Source organism: Erithacus rubecula (assembly GCF_903797595.1).
Source record: "Erithacus rubecula genome assembly, chromosome: 1".
NCBI classification, from domain to species: Eukaryota; Metazoa; Chordata; class Aves; order Passeriformes; family Muscicapidae; genus Erithacus; species Erithacus rubecula.
This window is the reverse complement of record NC_136658.1, coordinates 18,601,569-18,618,478: the sequence shown is the minus strand read 5'-3', so window position 1 is coordinate 18,618,478 and position 16,910 is coordinate 18,601,569. Positions and strand designations below refer to the sequence as shown.

General features: G+C 34.6%; 1 protein-coding gene across 35 annotated transcripts in view; it reads right to left on the bottom strand.

Annotated features, from left to right (window-relative positions):
- Positions 1-16,910, bottom strand: part of ABI3BP (ABI family member 3 binding protein) — a gene marked incomplete at its 3' end in the record, with an annotated part of 130,275 nt that overhangs the window by 75,107 nt on the left and 38,258 nt on the right. For 34 of the 35 annotated variants that reach the window (XM_079302282.1, XM_079302286.1, XM_079302291.1 and 31 more), the window contains exons 5-11: positions 14,055-14,236; positions 11,061-11,122; positions 6,093-6,144; positions 5,666-5,728; positions 4,518-4,613; positions 4,117-4,194; positions 1,065-1,145 (exon numbers count right to left, since the gene is read on the bottom strand). In XM_079302282.1, the coding sequence (XP_079158408.1) occupies positions 1,065-1,145; positions 4,117-4,194; positions 4,518-4,613; positions 5,666-5,728; positions 6,093-6,144; positions 11,061-11,122; positions 14,055-14,236 (614 nt within the window). The remainder of the gene's footprint in view (positions 1-1,064; positions 1,146-4,116; positions 4,195-4,517; positions 4,614-5,665; positions 5,729-6,092; positions 6,145-11,060; positions 11,123-14,054; positions 14,237-16,910) is intronic. The other variant, XM_079302287.1, reaches the window with a different exon arrangement.

Sequence of the window (16,910 nt, the reverse complement as noted above, 5' to 3'; positions counted from 1 at the left end):
ATTAACATCTATCAGTAACTATGAACACCTAGTTTAAAATTAATCAATGACCCATCTTGATTAGTTTTCATATTTTAATCTTCGAAACATAGCAAAACCAAGGAAAGTTGAGTATGGTTAAAAAAAGCTGATTAACAGTTAAAATGAAATCAGATTGACTGATGGTTTCACTTCAGTAAATTCTGGAAAACTGCTGTCAAATTTAAATGAAAAAAGTGAAAAAGTGTAAGACATTAATGTGAATCAATAGGATTGTGTAAAATGCATTTATTGAGAAGCATCAGCAGTTCTCTTCATGGGAAGATCTGTATTTTAGTCCAGCAAACATTCCTGGTCCTTCCCTTTGTTATACTTCCTCCTGAATGCAGGCCAGCTGTGCTTTAGAAAAATCTAAGCACAGTTTTTAAGAAAATAGAATTAAATACAACCTCAAATTTAGATTTGTCCTCATAATTTTGCATGGCTGAGGGAAGAAAGTACAAGCAATAGAATCAACATTAGAGAATTTAGAACTCTGAATACCAAAAATAAATAGGTGTTATTACACCAAACCACAAAAATAACCATACAACAGTGAGACAAAAAATGAAAAAAATCAATAAAGCTTCTCTTTCTTTCAAGGTAAATACAATTATATCCCATCATATGCAATTTAAAGTTGTTCTTATTCATTGCTGTTGGTATTACCTAAATGAACCTGTAATCAGAAGAAAATCAATGAGGTAATTATTTCAAAACTATCACTGAGACCAATTTTACAGATGGAAATTTTATGTTACGGCAAATATGCAGATCACATAGACATAAAGCATTAATTTGAAAATTCAAATAGAATCACACAGTCATGTCTGTGAAAGGCACAGTTCAGCCAGAGCTGGGTGCATCCTGCTGTACAATTCATCCCAGCATTAGTCACTGGAACCACAAAAGAAACCAGAATATTTTAATCAGGACTTCCTTTGGAGACAACACAAAGAGGATCCAGCAAAAACTAGAAAAATTCTGCTGGAGGCAAAAGAAGCATTTAATGCAGAAAGAATGTAAAAAGCAGCAAAATTAGTTACCCGGTATGTTTTGAGTTTGCACCAATTTGGGTTTAGGTGTTGATTTAAAATCTTCAGGTCCATGTGTTTTCTCAGCTTGAGCTAGAAGAAAGAAGCTTAATGTAATTAAAAATCCCTCTGAATTTTTCTTGATCTACTCCCAAAGCCTGTTGCTTCTCTTATCACCATTTCCCATCACATGATTAGAATATTTTCCACAGCAGCTCAACTCCATCATGATAAATATTTACTTTTGTTTTCAGATGTGCAATCTATATGATATTTTGGATTTATTTTGTTGCATTTTTATATAAACAAAAGAAAATATAAGTCACGAACAGCAACTTAAATTTCCATGTGAAATTAATAGAAAGACTCGTTTAGCAGAGGAAAAAACTTGCAGCACTTTGAGGTATATTAGACAACAATTCAAAGATTGAGGAAAGCACTAGGGATTTGTGCTGTTGTGTTAAGAATAAATTAGTCCTGAGTGGAAAATATTGTAACAAGCCTGGCAAAAACAAAGAATGAAAACGCTTACTAACAAGTCTTTCCATGGAAATGCATGCCAAGGGAGGGGAGGATTGAAATTAACAAAATGAGGGGATGCCTGGTGCACAAATACGCGAAAAAAAGTTACTAAACTGTGTCACATCACAGAACACACCCTTTGATAAAGAGCCAGAGGAATACAAAGCAGCCCAGCCCACAGAGCCTTTCACATAGACTGCTTGCTGAAATACTTGGAGCTCCTTCCTTCCCTTCCAGCATGGCTGATGACACAACAGCTGCTACAGCACAGAGCTCCTTCTAAATCACTGTTCTCTTGCCAGTCTGGCACCAGCCCTCAAACCTTCCACAGCAAATAATTATTATGCCTTACTCAAAGAATCCAATATTTTTCAAATAGCAATGTCTAGATGAAATATAATGTAGTAGATCCTATTGCTAAACTCAATTAATTATGTCTATATACTAAAATATCCCTTAAATTCAAGCCTTGCAAATGGCTGGTGCTCAGATCTCTCACCTATGTTACTCATAAAAGAATACTTAAGTATTTTAGCCAGACAAGTTATTTATCCATATTTCATGGCAAGACAGAACTACACTCGAAGAACATTTTTCTTTTAAAGGATTCCCTTTCATTTCCCAGGTTTTCTGACTTCCTTTTTTTTTTCTTTTTTAACTGTAACCATAATGGAGTGTGATATACTCTTACTTTAACATGAAGCACTGGTGTTGAGATCAACAAATAATATCTGAAAGAAATGGTCACCACAGGAAAAAAAAAGGCACAGAAGCAAAACCACCATGGAAGCTCGAAATGGAAAATGAAAATTATTCTGAGTATTTCAGTGTGAGAGCAATAAGAATGTATTTAGCTGCAATAAGAACTTGCCAATTATTACCAGTATAATGAAACACTATCCAACTTCACAAACATACAATCCTGTGCCCTGTCTAGATATGACAATGTTTATGGTTAGAAATTCTACATGCTGGTACATAAATATAGTTACAGAACACAAAGGAAAGGAAATGGGATAAACCAATGCTCTCCTCCCCAGCTGCACATTTCACATTCTTTAGCTGACTGACCAATACCTTCCATCAACAAGGAATGATACATTTTGATAAGAGGAATGCAAGCTAGAGGGCTGGGATTTGAGGACATGGATTCTGATGGAGAACCAACTATATAAATGTATTCAGTTCTCACTTTCACAAAAAATGGCAAAATTCTAGAAAGTATGCTTCCAGATTGTCAGTTCTTAAACAGCAGTTACTTAAACAAAGTAAATAATCTAGTAACATAATAAAAAATTTTAATTCCATAAGAGACCATGAACTGTAAGAGAAAACAAACCAAACAGCCTAAAAAGACTCCTTACAGTTTTCTAAAAATGATCCACATATTTTCAATGCATTCTTTGATAATAAATTTTTGTGAAGAGCCATCATTTTTTCTCTCAATATTTAGGATGAACAGAAAAGAGACATCCATATTAAGGTTTGCAGAAAAGAAGGAATGGTTTAAAGTAGAATTTGGCAATATCTATTGAGTAGAAAATAAAGGTTTAACATTTTCACAGAAGAAGAAAAGATGGATCAGTTAGTCTGAAAGATTGCTGTCAATGATTACATGATATTGCTGCATTTCTTTACACCTTTTAACTCCCTATATATTTCATGGGAGGGTTTTTTACTCTGGGGTTTTTTTTAAAGACTAAGATGGTATGATGAAGTTAAGCATTTTTTAATATGCTTAAGGAAAAAAAATAAGCACAATTATATTCAAAGGCAGTATCTGCCTGAATTGTGTGAATTCAAAGAAACCACATGCTACACCACTTCATTCAGACAGGAATGATTTGACAGATAGAAGAAAGTAATGTCAGCAAGATCACACAATACATCTAAACAAACCAAAGCAAACCTTTGGTCATTATTTTCTCAAATACCTTTTTAATTTTTAATTCTCCCCACTGTTCATGCATCCTTATTTTTTTCAGCAAAGGAGTTGGCAGAAGCCAGCTATTGTCGCTTTTGGCAGCAGAGTCAAGACTTCAGACCCAGTTAGAGCCAGACTATAGAAAATGAAGATAGGCATATGCCTTGCTAAACAATTCTGAAATGTGGGTCAAAAAGGTGGGTGAAAAGTTAATCTTCATCATTTGACTCTGAACAATTCAGCTCTTTTCAATACTCCCTCCCAGACTGAAAACGGTAAAATATATGACTGTACTTCTCACACCAATTCATAAAACACTCTGTGTTGCACAAAAAACCTCATTTTGCCATTTTTAACAATTTCAAGACATCCATCACACCACAAAGTATGGTTCTAATTCTAAGTAGTTTTATACACAATTTATAACAATTATATCACCTGAAACTTTCATTCAAAATTAGATTCACATTACCATTCCTTGCTAATTCAGCCATTATCCTCCTGTTTTCCAACTACTATTTTAACTGTAGATTAAGCAGCACAAAGATGGGTTTAATTTTAGTTTATATATTTGGCAAAGATATTCCACAGAGTTTCTAAAAACAGAATTTTCATTACCTGGAAGGGACTGTGGAGAGATTTCTTGAACTTCTGGTGTTTTGGATTCAGCAGGCCATACTCCAGTTTCATTCTTAGCTAAAAGAACAGACATTAGAGAGTAATTACAAAGATATATCTGCTCTCTTTTACCACAGATTTATTTCTGTCCCACTTCAGTTTGACTGACTAAGCCAACATGGATAAATGTGGATGGCTGAGCTCCTTTAGGACCTCATTGGGCTTCCAATGCACAATCACTATAAGCTATGTTAAAGACATGCATTTTTTGTTTTGTTTTGTTCATTAAAATATACTTTAAAAATAAAATTTATGGCAAGGATTTAATGGCTTAGGAATCATTATTTCCACAGTGCAAAATGGTTTTCAGCATTTTTCATTCGTCTAGAATTTCTGCTTACCCAGTTTTTTCCTGGATGCTTGAGGTATGTCATCTATTGTCAGGAGAGGAGGAAGTTTTTGCTGACTTTCATTGAGACCTGGAACAATAAGGTGCACTAGAGAGAAAGATGAGTGCCATTAATTCCAGAAGACATGAAATCACACAGTCTGCTCTCTGAGATATGTGAGCAACTACTACTGAACCACTTTAGTGGTTTAGTGTGAATATCTGGGAAGTGCCTTTGTTCCATTCCATAATTATCTCTCCCATTTTGTGCTATTTCCCTTTTATACCACTCCTTCCATCACCACCATTCATGATTTATCAGAGTGGGAAACCATTCCAGACTGAAACACACAACCCTGGAATACTGCAGGATATCACAGATACTGGGATAGGTTCTGTCTGGTGGGCCAAGCAGGCTCAACACCAGACTGAGCTAGCATGTGTGTGTTTGACTCACACCAATACACAGAAACTCACACAGAGAAAACTTGAGCCAAAGTTATACAGCCATAGAAAATATTTCCATATATAAAGGACTGAACAATAAATCCAGGAATAAATTGGTCACAAGGTCTATGATGAGGTGAGGCTTTCATGGCAATTTCAGGCAGACCACACTGTGCAGACAGAATGTGTATGACAGAACTTTCCCTGCTTTTATGTTCTAAGCCCAATATTGCATATTCTTATACGTGAAATAAGAACATATAGCACTGAAATGGCTTGGAGGGAAACAGTGATGCTCCAAAATCTAACATCAACCTCTAATTGCAAGATTTCTGTAGTTTAATATATCAGGTTCGTGACTGTAGATGTGATGGTACTTGTGCTACCTTAAAAGCCCAGTAAGAACAATCCCTCATCTCAACAAGATCTTTGTCATAGACTCCATTTGAAGTATGAAACAACTCTTTGACTTAAACAGTGACAGAGTCTTCTTTCAAATACAATGAAAAGAAAATGATTCTATTTCACTTAAGCTACAACATTCTTGAACCATCTGTACCACCATAAAATGCAACAAACATTGTTTTCACCAGCTGCAAAATGCCCCTTGATATGCAAGGAAAAACTAATAAGATCAAGAAAATTAAAAGCATTTGCACAATTCTAAGTTTCAATCAGGGGTTAAGAGAAATAATAAAAATATCTTCCAGTCACCTAATATTGCTCCTGGGAGAGAAGAACTATCGGGTGCTTTTGCCTGTGTCCGATTTTGAATAACTGTGGAGACAATACAGAGATATTAGAAGCCAATTTAAAAAATCCCCATGGGAGTAAGAAACAAAACCACACCTGAAACAAACCTCAGCATTCTAAAAACCTTTCCTCAATATTTGCATATGAGGACACCATCCTAATCTTCTCAGTGTTTACATCCAGTTTAAGAGACTGCAAACTGTGTTTCTTCTACATTGTCTCCTAGTTGTGCCCCTCTTTTCCCTGGCACAGCAATTTTTGTGATACTGACATTCTATGCTTATGTCATTGTAGGGCCAGCTGTAGGACATCCCATTTCCCTGACACTTTAATCTCAAGTTACTCTTTCAGAGTATAAGTATAAATTTTTAAAAGTACACAAACTTACTTTGTTTGATTATTGTGACAGGGACCAACTTCTTATTATCACTCAGTATAATCTGAAAAAAAGAGGAAAAAAAGATAAAATAGCACCTTAGGAAAATTGCCATAATAGTAATTGAACTGAGTAATAAAAATAGAGGGTTCTAATCCAATACCACATCTATCCCAAGTTAACACTGGATATGTCTTTGGCCCTGGTCCTTGATGGTTGAGCTATTGCTTCAGTTCCCACAGGCTAATGTGGTAATATTACATTTTGATCCCCTTCTATCAGCTTCAGATGTTTTGCTTAATAAAAACACAGCATTTGACATCTAAGGAAACTCAAATTCTTTTTTTTCTCTTAAGTATCTCTGGACCACTCACTAGGGAGTAGTTCAGAATGTTAAGAAAAGCTGAAATGTAACTACAGCAAAACATCTGAAACATATGCAATTACAATTTGGGTGCAGGAAACAAATATATTCTCAGGAATACTATATTTAGAACATAAATTTTCCAGAACCACATGCACATTTGTAAACCATCAGCACTCTTGGGTGAATAGCCTGATTACAGTAGATTAACTCAGAATAATTGTATGCAGTGGAATTTTTTTCCAAAGCACAAGTGGTCAGCCACTCACATGATTCTTACATTTTTATGCTAAATAGCTGGACTTTTATGCTGTCCATTTCTCCTTGACTCAGATTACATCTTGTCTAAATGTTATTATCCAATTATATTGATACCAAAAAAAAAAAAAAAAAAAAAAAGAAAGAGGAATATATGAATGGACCCCACAATAATTAAAAGAAAACAGCTGATAAAAAAGATAAGAACTATAAAAAAAATTCTGAAAGCTTAATAATACACTCAAGTGATGAGAGAAGGTAGACTGTAATACTAACATAAAAATGCTAAATACATTAAAAGGGGATTTTTAGTTATATTTAAGTTACAACAAAGAAAATAACTCCAACATCACCTTTCATGCTAAACACATTCTGCTCAAATCAGAATCAGATAATGTTAATTTTGCACTTTATGACATCTGGTCTACTTCATGTGGAAGAACACTTGCATGAAAAGTCAGCATTTAATGACAAAGTGCTGATCATTTGCCTAAGCATTGCTATTTTTATTCTATTCTAAATACTTATGAAAAGCTTTTAAAACAATGTTGGGTATATAGTAAACACATACCAAAGTTTAAGAAGCTGGAATAAGGTCAATCTCCACAAGCAAAATGGACTTTTCCTTGGGAAAATGGATGGAGGCAACCTTTTCTATCAAAGCCATTCCTGTCTGCTACCTAATTACAGTTTTCATTGGTGAAACAAATGGTGGACCATTGGTGAACACGGTCTTAAATTAAGAGGAGATTCCAATCACTATCATTATGAGGAAAGAAATAATCTTCTTTCTTTATTTTTCCTTTTTTACACTTCCATTTTGTTTGCTAGCAAAAAAATTGTGTTGCAGATGATCTGCTTTTGAAGTAGCCCTCCTAATGACATGACTAACAAATGGGATGGAATACATTTGTTAGAAGAAGGTTTTCATTTCATTGTATTTTCATCAGAACCCTTATGATCAAATAAACAGCTCTGAAGTTGTAGTGAGCCCTTGTGTAACCTCTACTGTAGAACTTCTAATCATAATTACTATCAGCCTTTTTACTAGACAAGAACATTCTTTCTTTGTTGAATAATGATGGATGGCTACAATGACAGCAATATAAAAATTTCAAATGCATTTAAATATATTCAAAATGTAGATTTTCAGCCAGGAATAAATAATTGACATGAAATCCATGTTCTCCAACTGCTTTAATTAGACTGCTCACCTGCACAAATGTGTAACTGCTGCACTAGAAATCTACCCATGTTGTCAAAGCTTTCTTCTCAGTTTCCACAAAGTGACTAATTTAGATACTCCTAGGTCTAGTAATAATTACTACTTACACAAACTATTTTGGAAGCATTGGCCCATCATCTGTAGGAATGACACTATCTACCATATTTTTCAGACAGGGAATATAAAGCATATAGCTATTAGAAACACTAGTAATTAAAACAACTGTTGTCTTCATGAAAGAAGATGGCAAATAAGGTATTCCTTATTTTCAGAGGAAAGTTAACAATGTAAATTATACCACAGGTCAGGCATCTCACTTCTTACCATATGCATACAGCACATTCTTACAGGACATCCCAAATGTTCTGTGAAACTGTGTGGCGACATTACTTTAAGAGACACTTGTTCTTTCTTTCTGTGCTGTATTCTGATCCTTCAAAAAGCCAGAACTAACTGGCATGCACGTAAGAGACTCCTCAAGGAAGGATCATGCACAGTCTGGACTGAATAAGGTTTGGAAAAGCAGGAATATTTCCTTCTAGAGTTTAACAAATGGTAGAAGCTAAGAGTCCTTTTTGGCTGGAAAAATTGGGGAGGATCCCACCTTCCAGGCTGACATTATGAAATTAGAGGAACTTAGCCAGACAGAACAGGCAATAAATTTCTGTTGCATTTTCTCTGCCCTACCACTACCCATTGTTTATGAAGGGAAGAAGAATGACCATTTCTAGAGCAGTCCTTTTCTTCCACTCTTTCATTAGTTGCTGCTCACACAGCCCCAGGAGCTTAGACAAACTTAAAGGATGAAACTGCCAAAAGAAACACAAGATGATGTGACTGATGTTGAAAGAGCAGAATGACTAGATGGGCTGGTAACATTGTTTTAATAAACAGCCTTTAAAAATGTCCTTACAGAGAAGAGTTAGGACCATGTTGATATGAGTCAGTTGAGTCTTTGGAGTAAAATAAAACACAAACAAATAAATTTGGCCTAAATAACACTCATTCTGGCTTTGCATAAATTATCTGATCCACTAAAACATACCCTATCTAATGCTGTGGAAACTGAAGGAGCAATGTAAACTCCCTGCTTTTTGGCTTTTTGCACCACTAAAGCAAGAATGGTAAGAGAATTTTCAGAATAATCAGTGGTATGTTTTCATGATATTTCTGCAGAGGGTGATAAAACAGTGCTGCTCTGGAGCTGAGCCCTGTGAAGATCACAAAAAGGTCTAGATGTTGGCTTTAGTCCTCCTTTCATACTTGAGCTGTGCAAATATTTGGAGAACTGTTTTAGCTCACTTTCTCAGGACTTCTCCTGCATAAATAGAAACCCTACTTGCACAGAAGCAGTGCAGCAGTCGGGATTCTGGCACACAGGGTTTGCTAAGAGAAGCAAAGGACTCAGCTTGCACTCCATATCCCAGAAGGAATTACCTGGTCTTGGGCTGTGTAACTTTAAAGACACTCATGGGACCAAGGGGGAGAATAGTAAAGTTGGCTTCACCAACATAATGAGATAAGCACCTTCCTGAATATCTAACCAACTGGATTCATAGCACTCACAAATAAAAGATTTTCTCATGGACGCAAGACATAAGTGTATTTCCAATAATGTAAAAGTTATACTGATGTAACTCCATATGTAATCCAATAATTGAAGTATTACTAACTTAATTTAATGGACATGGCCTCAAGTTGCACTGGGGATGTTTAGTTCAGACATCAGGAAAACTCATTTTCACAGAAAGGGGTGTCAAACATTGGAAATGACTGCCCAGGGAAATGATGCAAATGCTTGCAAATTTTAAAAAAATACATGGATATGGTACTGGAGAGCATGGGTTAATAGCAAACATGGTGATGGTGCTGGGTTAGCAGCTGGACTTCAGGAACTTAAAGATCTTTTCCAACCTCATTGATTCTATGATTCTGTGCATAACTAATTATTCCTAGAAGAAAATGTATTTAATTAATTATGGTTTGATTCCTAAAGGAATTCCAGGTCTGATAACTACAGATCACTCCTAATATTCTGAAATATGATAAAAAACAATGGGAAACCATACATTACCATTTCCTACTATGAAAACATTTGGAAAATTTGAGACAGAAACAAATGTGAAGAATGGGTTATTCTATTTAATAATTAACACTCATGAGTAAGCCCTCTAAAATCTCAAAAATAAGAAGGATTTCTACAACTTTTCTTGGGAAGTTATCCCATAGCCTGTCACTGTGATAAGAACCTAAAAAGAAGCAGAACAAAAAAAAAAATCCTTCAGAAGATTAGATGCTGAAACTTGCACTTTGATGAAAGAACAAGGAAAGGAAATACAAAGAAACTGATTTAATCTCATAGCAGAATTGGTAATGCTCAGAAGTTATGACTAAAATGTATATTTTTCACTTTATTAAAACCCACTAGCAGGCTTGATCTAGAGAGCCTTCACTTCTGCTTCAGCTCCTGGAAGAAAAAATTATCTGGGTACAGGAATTCGTAAACAAATGAAATCCATCCATGCTTGTATGAGAATGTTTATGGAAAAAGTCTGGTGGGGGAAAGAAAATTAAAAAAATCTTCATTTATTTGTAAAAATCATCAATTTTTAAAATGAAATTGTAAAAATTCTACCATGCCACATAAAAGGATTTGAAGGAAAGCCTAAGAAACTTGATTAAACTTCCTCTGGTTCTGCAAACACTTGCTTCACATATGGGAACTATCAGTGAATTCAGTGGGATGACTAATTTAGGAGACCTGAGTATATACAAAATTAATCTATAAAATCACATCATCAAGTTATCCCAAAGTTCACTGATCACAACAAATATCACAGGTTAACAAACCTGACTACTACAAAGGAATAAGAAACTTTAAAGTTTGGAATCTACACATGGAAACCATTAGATTAGTTTTTGATAGGTTGGAGTAAATGTATGTAATCATCTCAGTTACAGCTCTCAATTATTTTGTCCATCAACATATTTAAACATTTTCCATACAGTGCATTCAACAGATTGTTTTCTATAAGGGCAGTTTGCAATTCTTTCTCACTGAAGACTAACAGAGAATTCAAAATCTGATCATATGAAACATGAATCAGGTAAGAAAAGAGACTATTTTGCATACCTGTGTTTGGGAATTAGGTACCAACTTGTACATATTCTGGAGTTGTCCATTTACTTTTTTACCTGTTTTGATAAATAAATACACAGAATTAATTTTTTGTTTTGTCCAAAGCAAAGCAAACTAATTGTATTCACCTTTTTCATCAACTAGGAAAATTAGGAGGCTTAAATAAAAGCCTGTATAAAAACAAGTAAAAAATATTTTTGTCTTGTGTCTCCAGATCCATTAATACACCTGCAAGGCCTTCTCTTGCCATTTTGACAGCAAGTAACTGAAATGTATTCTTCTTGTTCTGTTTATGGTTTTATTTATCTCAGTGTATGAACAAATCTCCAATTTAAACTCTGAATTTTTTTCTCTTAGGCTTTCCTCTTTGCTTTTAAATATTAGAAGTTTCTTGTGATGCAGCTGTTGAGTAAGTCAAGAAACAGTTCTGTTTAGCACCTATTCTGGTCTAGCATGATGCTCTGTATCTTCCCCTTTTACACTTTACACAGCTTTACACTTTTCTGTTGCCTTTGCAACAATGGGTATGCAAACAAGAGTCAAACTACATGTTATCATGTTTTTTCAAATTCCATCCAAAACAGATGAGAAGCAGAAAAAAAATTTAAACACTAAAGAAATATCAATTGAGATGCATTTAAGTTGGAAAAAAGTCTTTCAAAGTGCTTCATACTTCTGAAGAACAGGACTTAGTATTGGCCAGAATTCAAGGCAAAACTGTCAGAATTTTCACACTGATTTCATGAGAAAATCATGGTAAGATGGTCTGAAATAAGCTACATTCATCTCTTCTGAAAAAAATCAGTTAAATAAATGCTGAACTTTTGCCATGCCTTTCATGTGTTCTCAAATAATGAATTAAAAGCAGATTCTCCTCCCAACTCCTCCCAACATGTTTAGTATATAACAAAAATTTGGCCTGTGGATTCAACAAATCCAGGAACATGCAAAAGAACTCTCAGCTTCAGGTAATTGATATAATCTTCAGTGGGAAAAAGAACATTGACAGTGAAGGATGTTTGGTTTAGGTTGAGATGCTTCTCCTATATGAGAAAAACTTGAGTTGGTGTAGAACAGGAAATTAGCACAGAAAAGAAGTGTCTGAGCTGGTTGATAAACTTTATTTATAATAAATATACATTTATTATAAATATAGAATCTGTTTACTGCCCACATTTTTAGTATCTACCTGCTATACACTAAAAATATGAACGGCTTGAACTTGAAAGTGCTGACAATTTCCTGATTATAAGATTCTTTATCAATAGACCAGAATGTAGACACACAGGGTAATCACAAGCTCCCTGGATTTAGCTGATGCAGAAGCATCCACTGAATACATAAGTCTACACTGTAGACAAAAGAAATCTTATACAAATAGAATATGAACTCTTACAAGAAATAATCTTTCAACCAAAGTCAGTGGGTTTCCATAAACTTACAAGAATGATTCTCCTGACCTACTAAAAATGTAAGATGTCTGTAAGAAACACCATTTAGAAATACATTATATAGAAAATTTGGCAATGTTTTCATCAGTCTTGAACAAGTAGTAAGTTGCACTCATCACTCCCTCATTCTAAGTGCTGAAATATATTTCATCACTTGCTCTACGATGGCTTCAAGATGTTTGAAATACAAAAAAAACCTACTTGGTAAGATATCTGTAAGGCTGCAAAGCAGAGCTTTTTGTGAATCAGGTATGGGAAAAGGCTACCACCATTATCCTCTTTCATCTCATGGTATAGCACTGGCATTATTCTGGACTGTTAAAACAGTCTATGGACACTATGGACTCTATGGACACTGGGCAGGTGCTTCAAGGCTTTGTATTTTATAATGATGGCCAGTAAAGCTCTTTATTAGGGAGCATGAAGATTTTCCCAGTGTTACAAGCCATCATACTGCTCCCCTCCATTATCCTCAAGTATATGAGCTCTGTAACTCACCTGGAAGTCAAAGCTGAAGTCCAAATTAAATATCACCTGGACATCTCATATGAATAAGAGTCTCTGATGAGAATTCCCATTCTTCATATATAGAGTCAAGCTATCAATACTAAACATAGGAGTTTGCAGCATCTTCTGACCAACTTCATGTTTCAAAATACCCTTATACAAATGTTTGAGGAAAATAAATCAAATTGGATAAGCTCTGTTAAGTCCTCTCTTCTCATTAAAAGGAAGAAAACTCTGCTCTTTTGATGCCTATTTTCTCTACTGGCACAAGTGATTCTTTCAGCAGTACTTGCTTTTATAAGGGCTAATTTGACATCACTTTTCCTACATTATCTTGGGACTTCAGAGGAGAACCTTAAAATGTGACAGAGCCAGCCAGAGGTGTTATACACTGCCTCCATGAAAACACAAACAAAAGGATTCCTGACACTGCATGCTTCAGACATGATCCATATGATACTTTGATTGAAAATAAACTTCAAATTCAACTTTTGAGTGGAGTCATAAAAGGCCCATTGAGGCAGGACAGTCCTGTCTAGCTTGAAAACCAGCTTCAATGTAAAGGCAGGTGTAAAAGAAGATTCAAACAATGCTAATAATTTCAATCACTCATATTAATTGATTGAAGAAATTAAATTAATTGTTGGATTATGGTTGATGGATTAGTTCATTACTTGATCATCTTATTATTCATGGCCAAAGGAAAAGCTTAGAATCCAGTCATAAGTATAAATATTCATACTCAACACTTGATGGGTATCTGTACTAAACACTGTTAGAATTCTACCAACCTGCAGCAGATCCCCTGTTTGCAATCACAAGAGAACACCTTTCAGAAGACTAGGTGGCAGTTTTTCAAAATCAAAATATTTCTAGTTTCAGCAATTTCTAAAAGAATTTTTAGGGGCATGATGGATGGCATTTAATCAATAAAAACTTGATCAGTAGCTTACTCTAAGTAATATCATAATAGAGGAAAAAATACTGTCAAAATCAGCAGCTATTTGATTAACTATTATCAAATACTTACTAGAGAGAACTGTCTTATGATTCAAAGTCTTGCTCCAAATACTATCCTCTGCATTGTCTTTAACTCCAAATTCATAAGGTGTGTTTGGCTTCAGATTGTCAATCACTGTCTCTGTAGCTGGGCAGAGCTGAAAAACCCATTTCTTGTCTTTACCTTTTTCTCTGTAACGAACTGTATAGAACCTGATTGGGAAAAAAAAAATAGATCTACACAAAGGAACTCACTGTAACAATTTTTCAGAGGCAATAATAATAATTCGTTCTTGTTTTTCTGGCTCTTTATAGTCACAAAATATCAGAAAAGCCAGATTTATTTCACACATATATACCCTCCCATACAGACCCTGACATTAGGAGTGCTGTACAAAGTGCAAAAGGACAGTCTCCTTACTCACAAACACCCATTGTAGGTGAGGTTCTAACCACAAATTGTAAGCTCATTGTCCAAGCACTTCCTGTGATTCTGACATGTGCCAGAACAAGTCAACTGAGTCATGAGTCTGCTAGTCAAGAAACTTCTAATATTTTCTCAGAATCTTCTATATCCATCTGGTGAAAGGTGTTCCCATCAAAATTAGTCTGAAAACATTCTCAAAGGAAGACAGTAATATCTGTTGTTTGTATAATACATTCCTTATTCAGAGATCCCATTATGCATTGTCCCCACTTCAAACAAAAAAATGAACCAAGACATTATTTTCAGCAGTTTAGATCAATAACGTAATGAACACTAACAGATTATGAAACCAGGAAACATTTTTACAGAAATTGCCCAATTCTGTCAAGGAGCACCACCCTGAAAAAGCAACATTAACCAATCAAAAACAAGGTGGTGGAAATGAGAACTTCTGGACAAGAACTCCCCTGCTGACTATAATCTCATTTTCAATATGCTGAATCACTACCAGAATGGAGGGGAGATTTCTTTTTTTTTGGAAAGCAAATCTCTGAGAGATTTGGCAGCTTTTAAATCTAAGTGTTACTGAAAATTGTTACATATAACATAAATAATTAATATCCATCATTCATATCTATCTCACATTACAGCATCTGAAAAAGGGCCAATTCTGTCCAATTGTATTTTGCCTGCTTAAATAGAACAACTTAATGCTTCCAAATCAAGGCTTGAGATTTATTACAGGCATTGTGTAGACAATTATATGGAGAGAACTTAAAAGATCCCAAACCAACCAAAAAAAAAAAAAAAAAAAAAAAGGTTCTTAAAGAACTGAAAAGGTTTCAAATTCCAGACTAAAATTACTTAGTGGACCAAACCTAGTACAGTGAATTCATAAAGCTGCTTCTGCCAAAGTTACAGAAGAACACTTTCAGAGTACAGTTTACATAAAATGTGACTGCTGAATACACAGAAATTCCTACTTCACTATTAAAACAAAATAAGACAAGGTAAGTGTCACTCATGGAAAATATTTCCATACATAATGATTTACTTTTTTACATGTTTTTTTTATGTTGTAACTGTCAAATTTGTTGTCTTGGCACCAAAAATATAGATTCTCCTGGTTTAGTTGCTACAATCCAGCTCATTCAGGTACTTCACCAGGTTACATGATCAATATTTATCTTGACTCACATAACTTCATTAACTGCACTACTTTGTGTTCAAAACAAGATATAATCTAACTTAAAACTTGAAAAAGAAAGATAAAAAACAGGAAAAAAAAAGACAAGTAGTGAATATCCTCTCTCATTTCCAGGACTGCCAAGTAACAATCTGCCTCCTTAGTTCTATGGGCTGTGACCTAATCAAATGTCAAATAATAAACCTAATTATCAGTTAAACCAACAAAGAACATTTTAAACAATCAATTATTGCTAACATTAAAAGAAGGAAAACTTATTCTCCTTTATCCTCTTAATCCATTTGTATGTAGTCACACAGACATTAACCAACAGGACAAGCTTATTTGAATTCCCTGTCACTGTCTTGCAAAGGTTGTAACTTTAATAAACAAATTCAACACAAATGCCTCTTACTGGACCCCATTAATCTTTTCGTAAAGGACTTGGAATAAATACGGACAGAGATCAAATGTGACTTCAAATGGAAATAGTCACCTTTTCCCCTTGCCTGAAAGAGCAATTTGCATTTTTTTTCATCTTCATCTTTGCCTAATCTTACCTATTTTAATCCAATGGATAAAGTGTTTACATGTGATGAAAAAAAGAGAATAAACTAATTCAATTCAGTTATTGAAAAATCTAAAAGAACAGCTGCATCAGAAATGAGCAGAAAACAAAACACTAAAAACTTGTTGATAATGAATAGGCTTTTAAGCAGCTGTCCCCACTTGTTTCTAGTGGACAAAATGTTCTAGTTTTTAATGCTGTCTCCACAACTGGAAATTCTTTCATTCTAACATGAATTAAAAAACTAAGAACAATTGCACACACAAAAAAAACCCCACCAACCCCATCTTTCATTTCAATTCAAGACTACTATAAAATCTGAAAAGAGGATTTTCATAATTGTGCCAAACTATGTCTTTAGAAAGAGAAACACAGTACAGAAGAAATGTGCTCTCAACTCCAAGATTTCCAAGCCTGTAAAAACCTCACCAAGGGTGTAATTATTTTTGTGGAAAAGTGCCACAGCAAGTACTAAAAACACTGATGGCAATGACAGAATTTCCTCAACCATTTCAATAAAAAGCAATAAAAATGAAATTCCCTTTAATAATTTGCAACCATTTGACTATTAAAAACATCTAAATATCTACATGTGCTTTTGGGGAAATGCAATCATTTGTTTATAGAGTAAAAATTCAGAAATGCCAAGTTTTGTCATCAAAGAACAACAACTCATTGTTAAACCAGACCAACAAACTGCCAAATA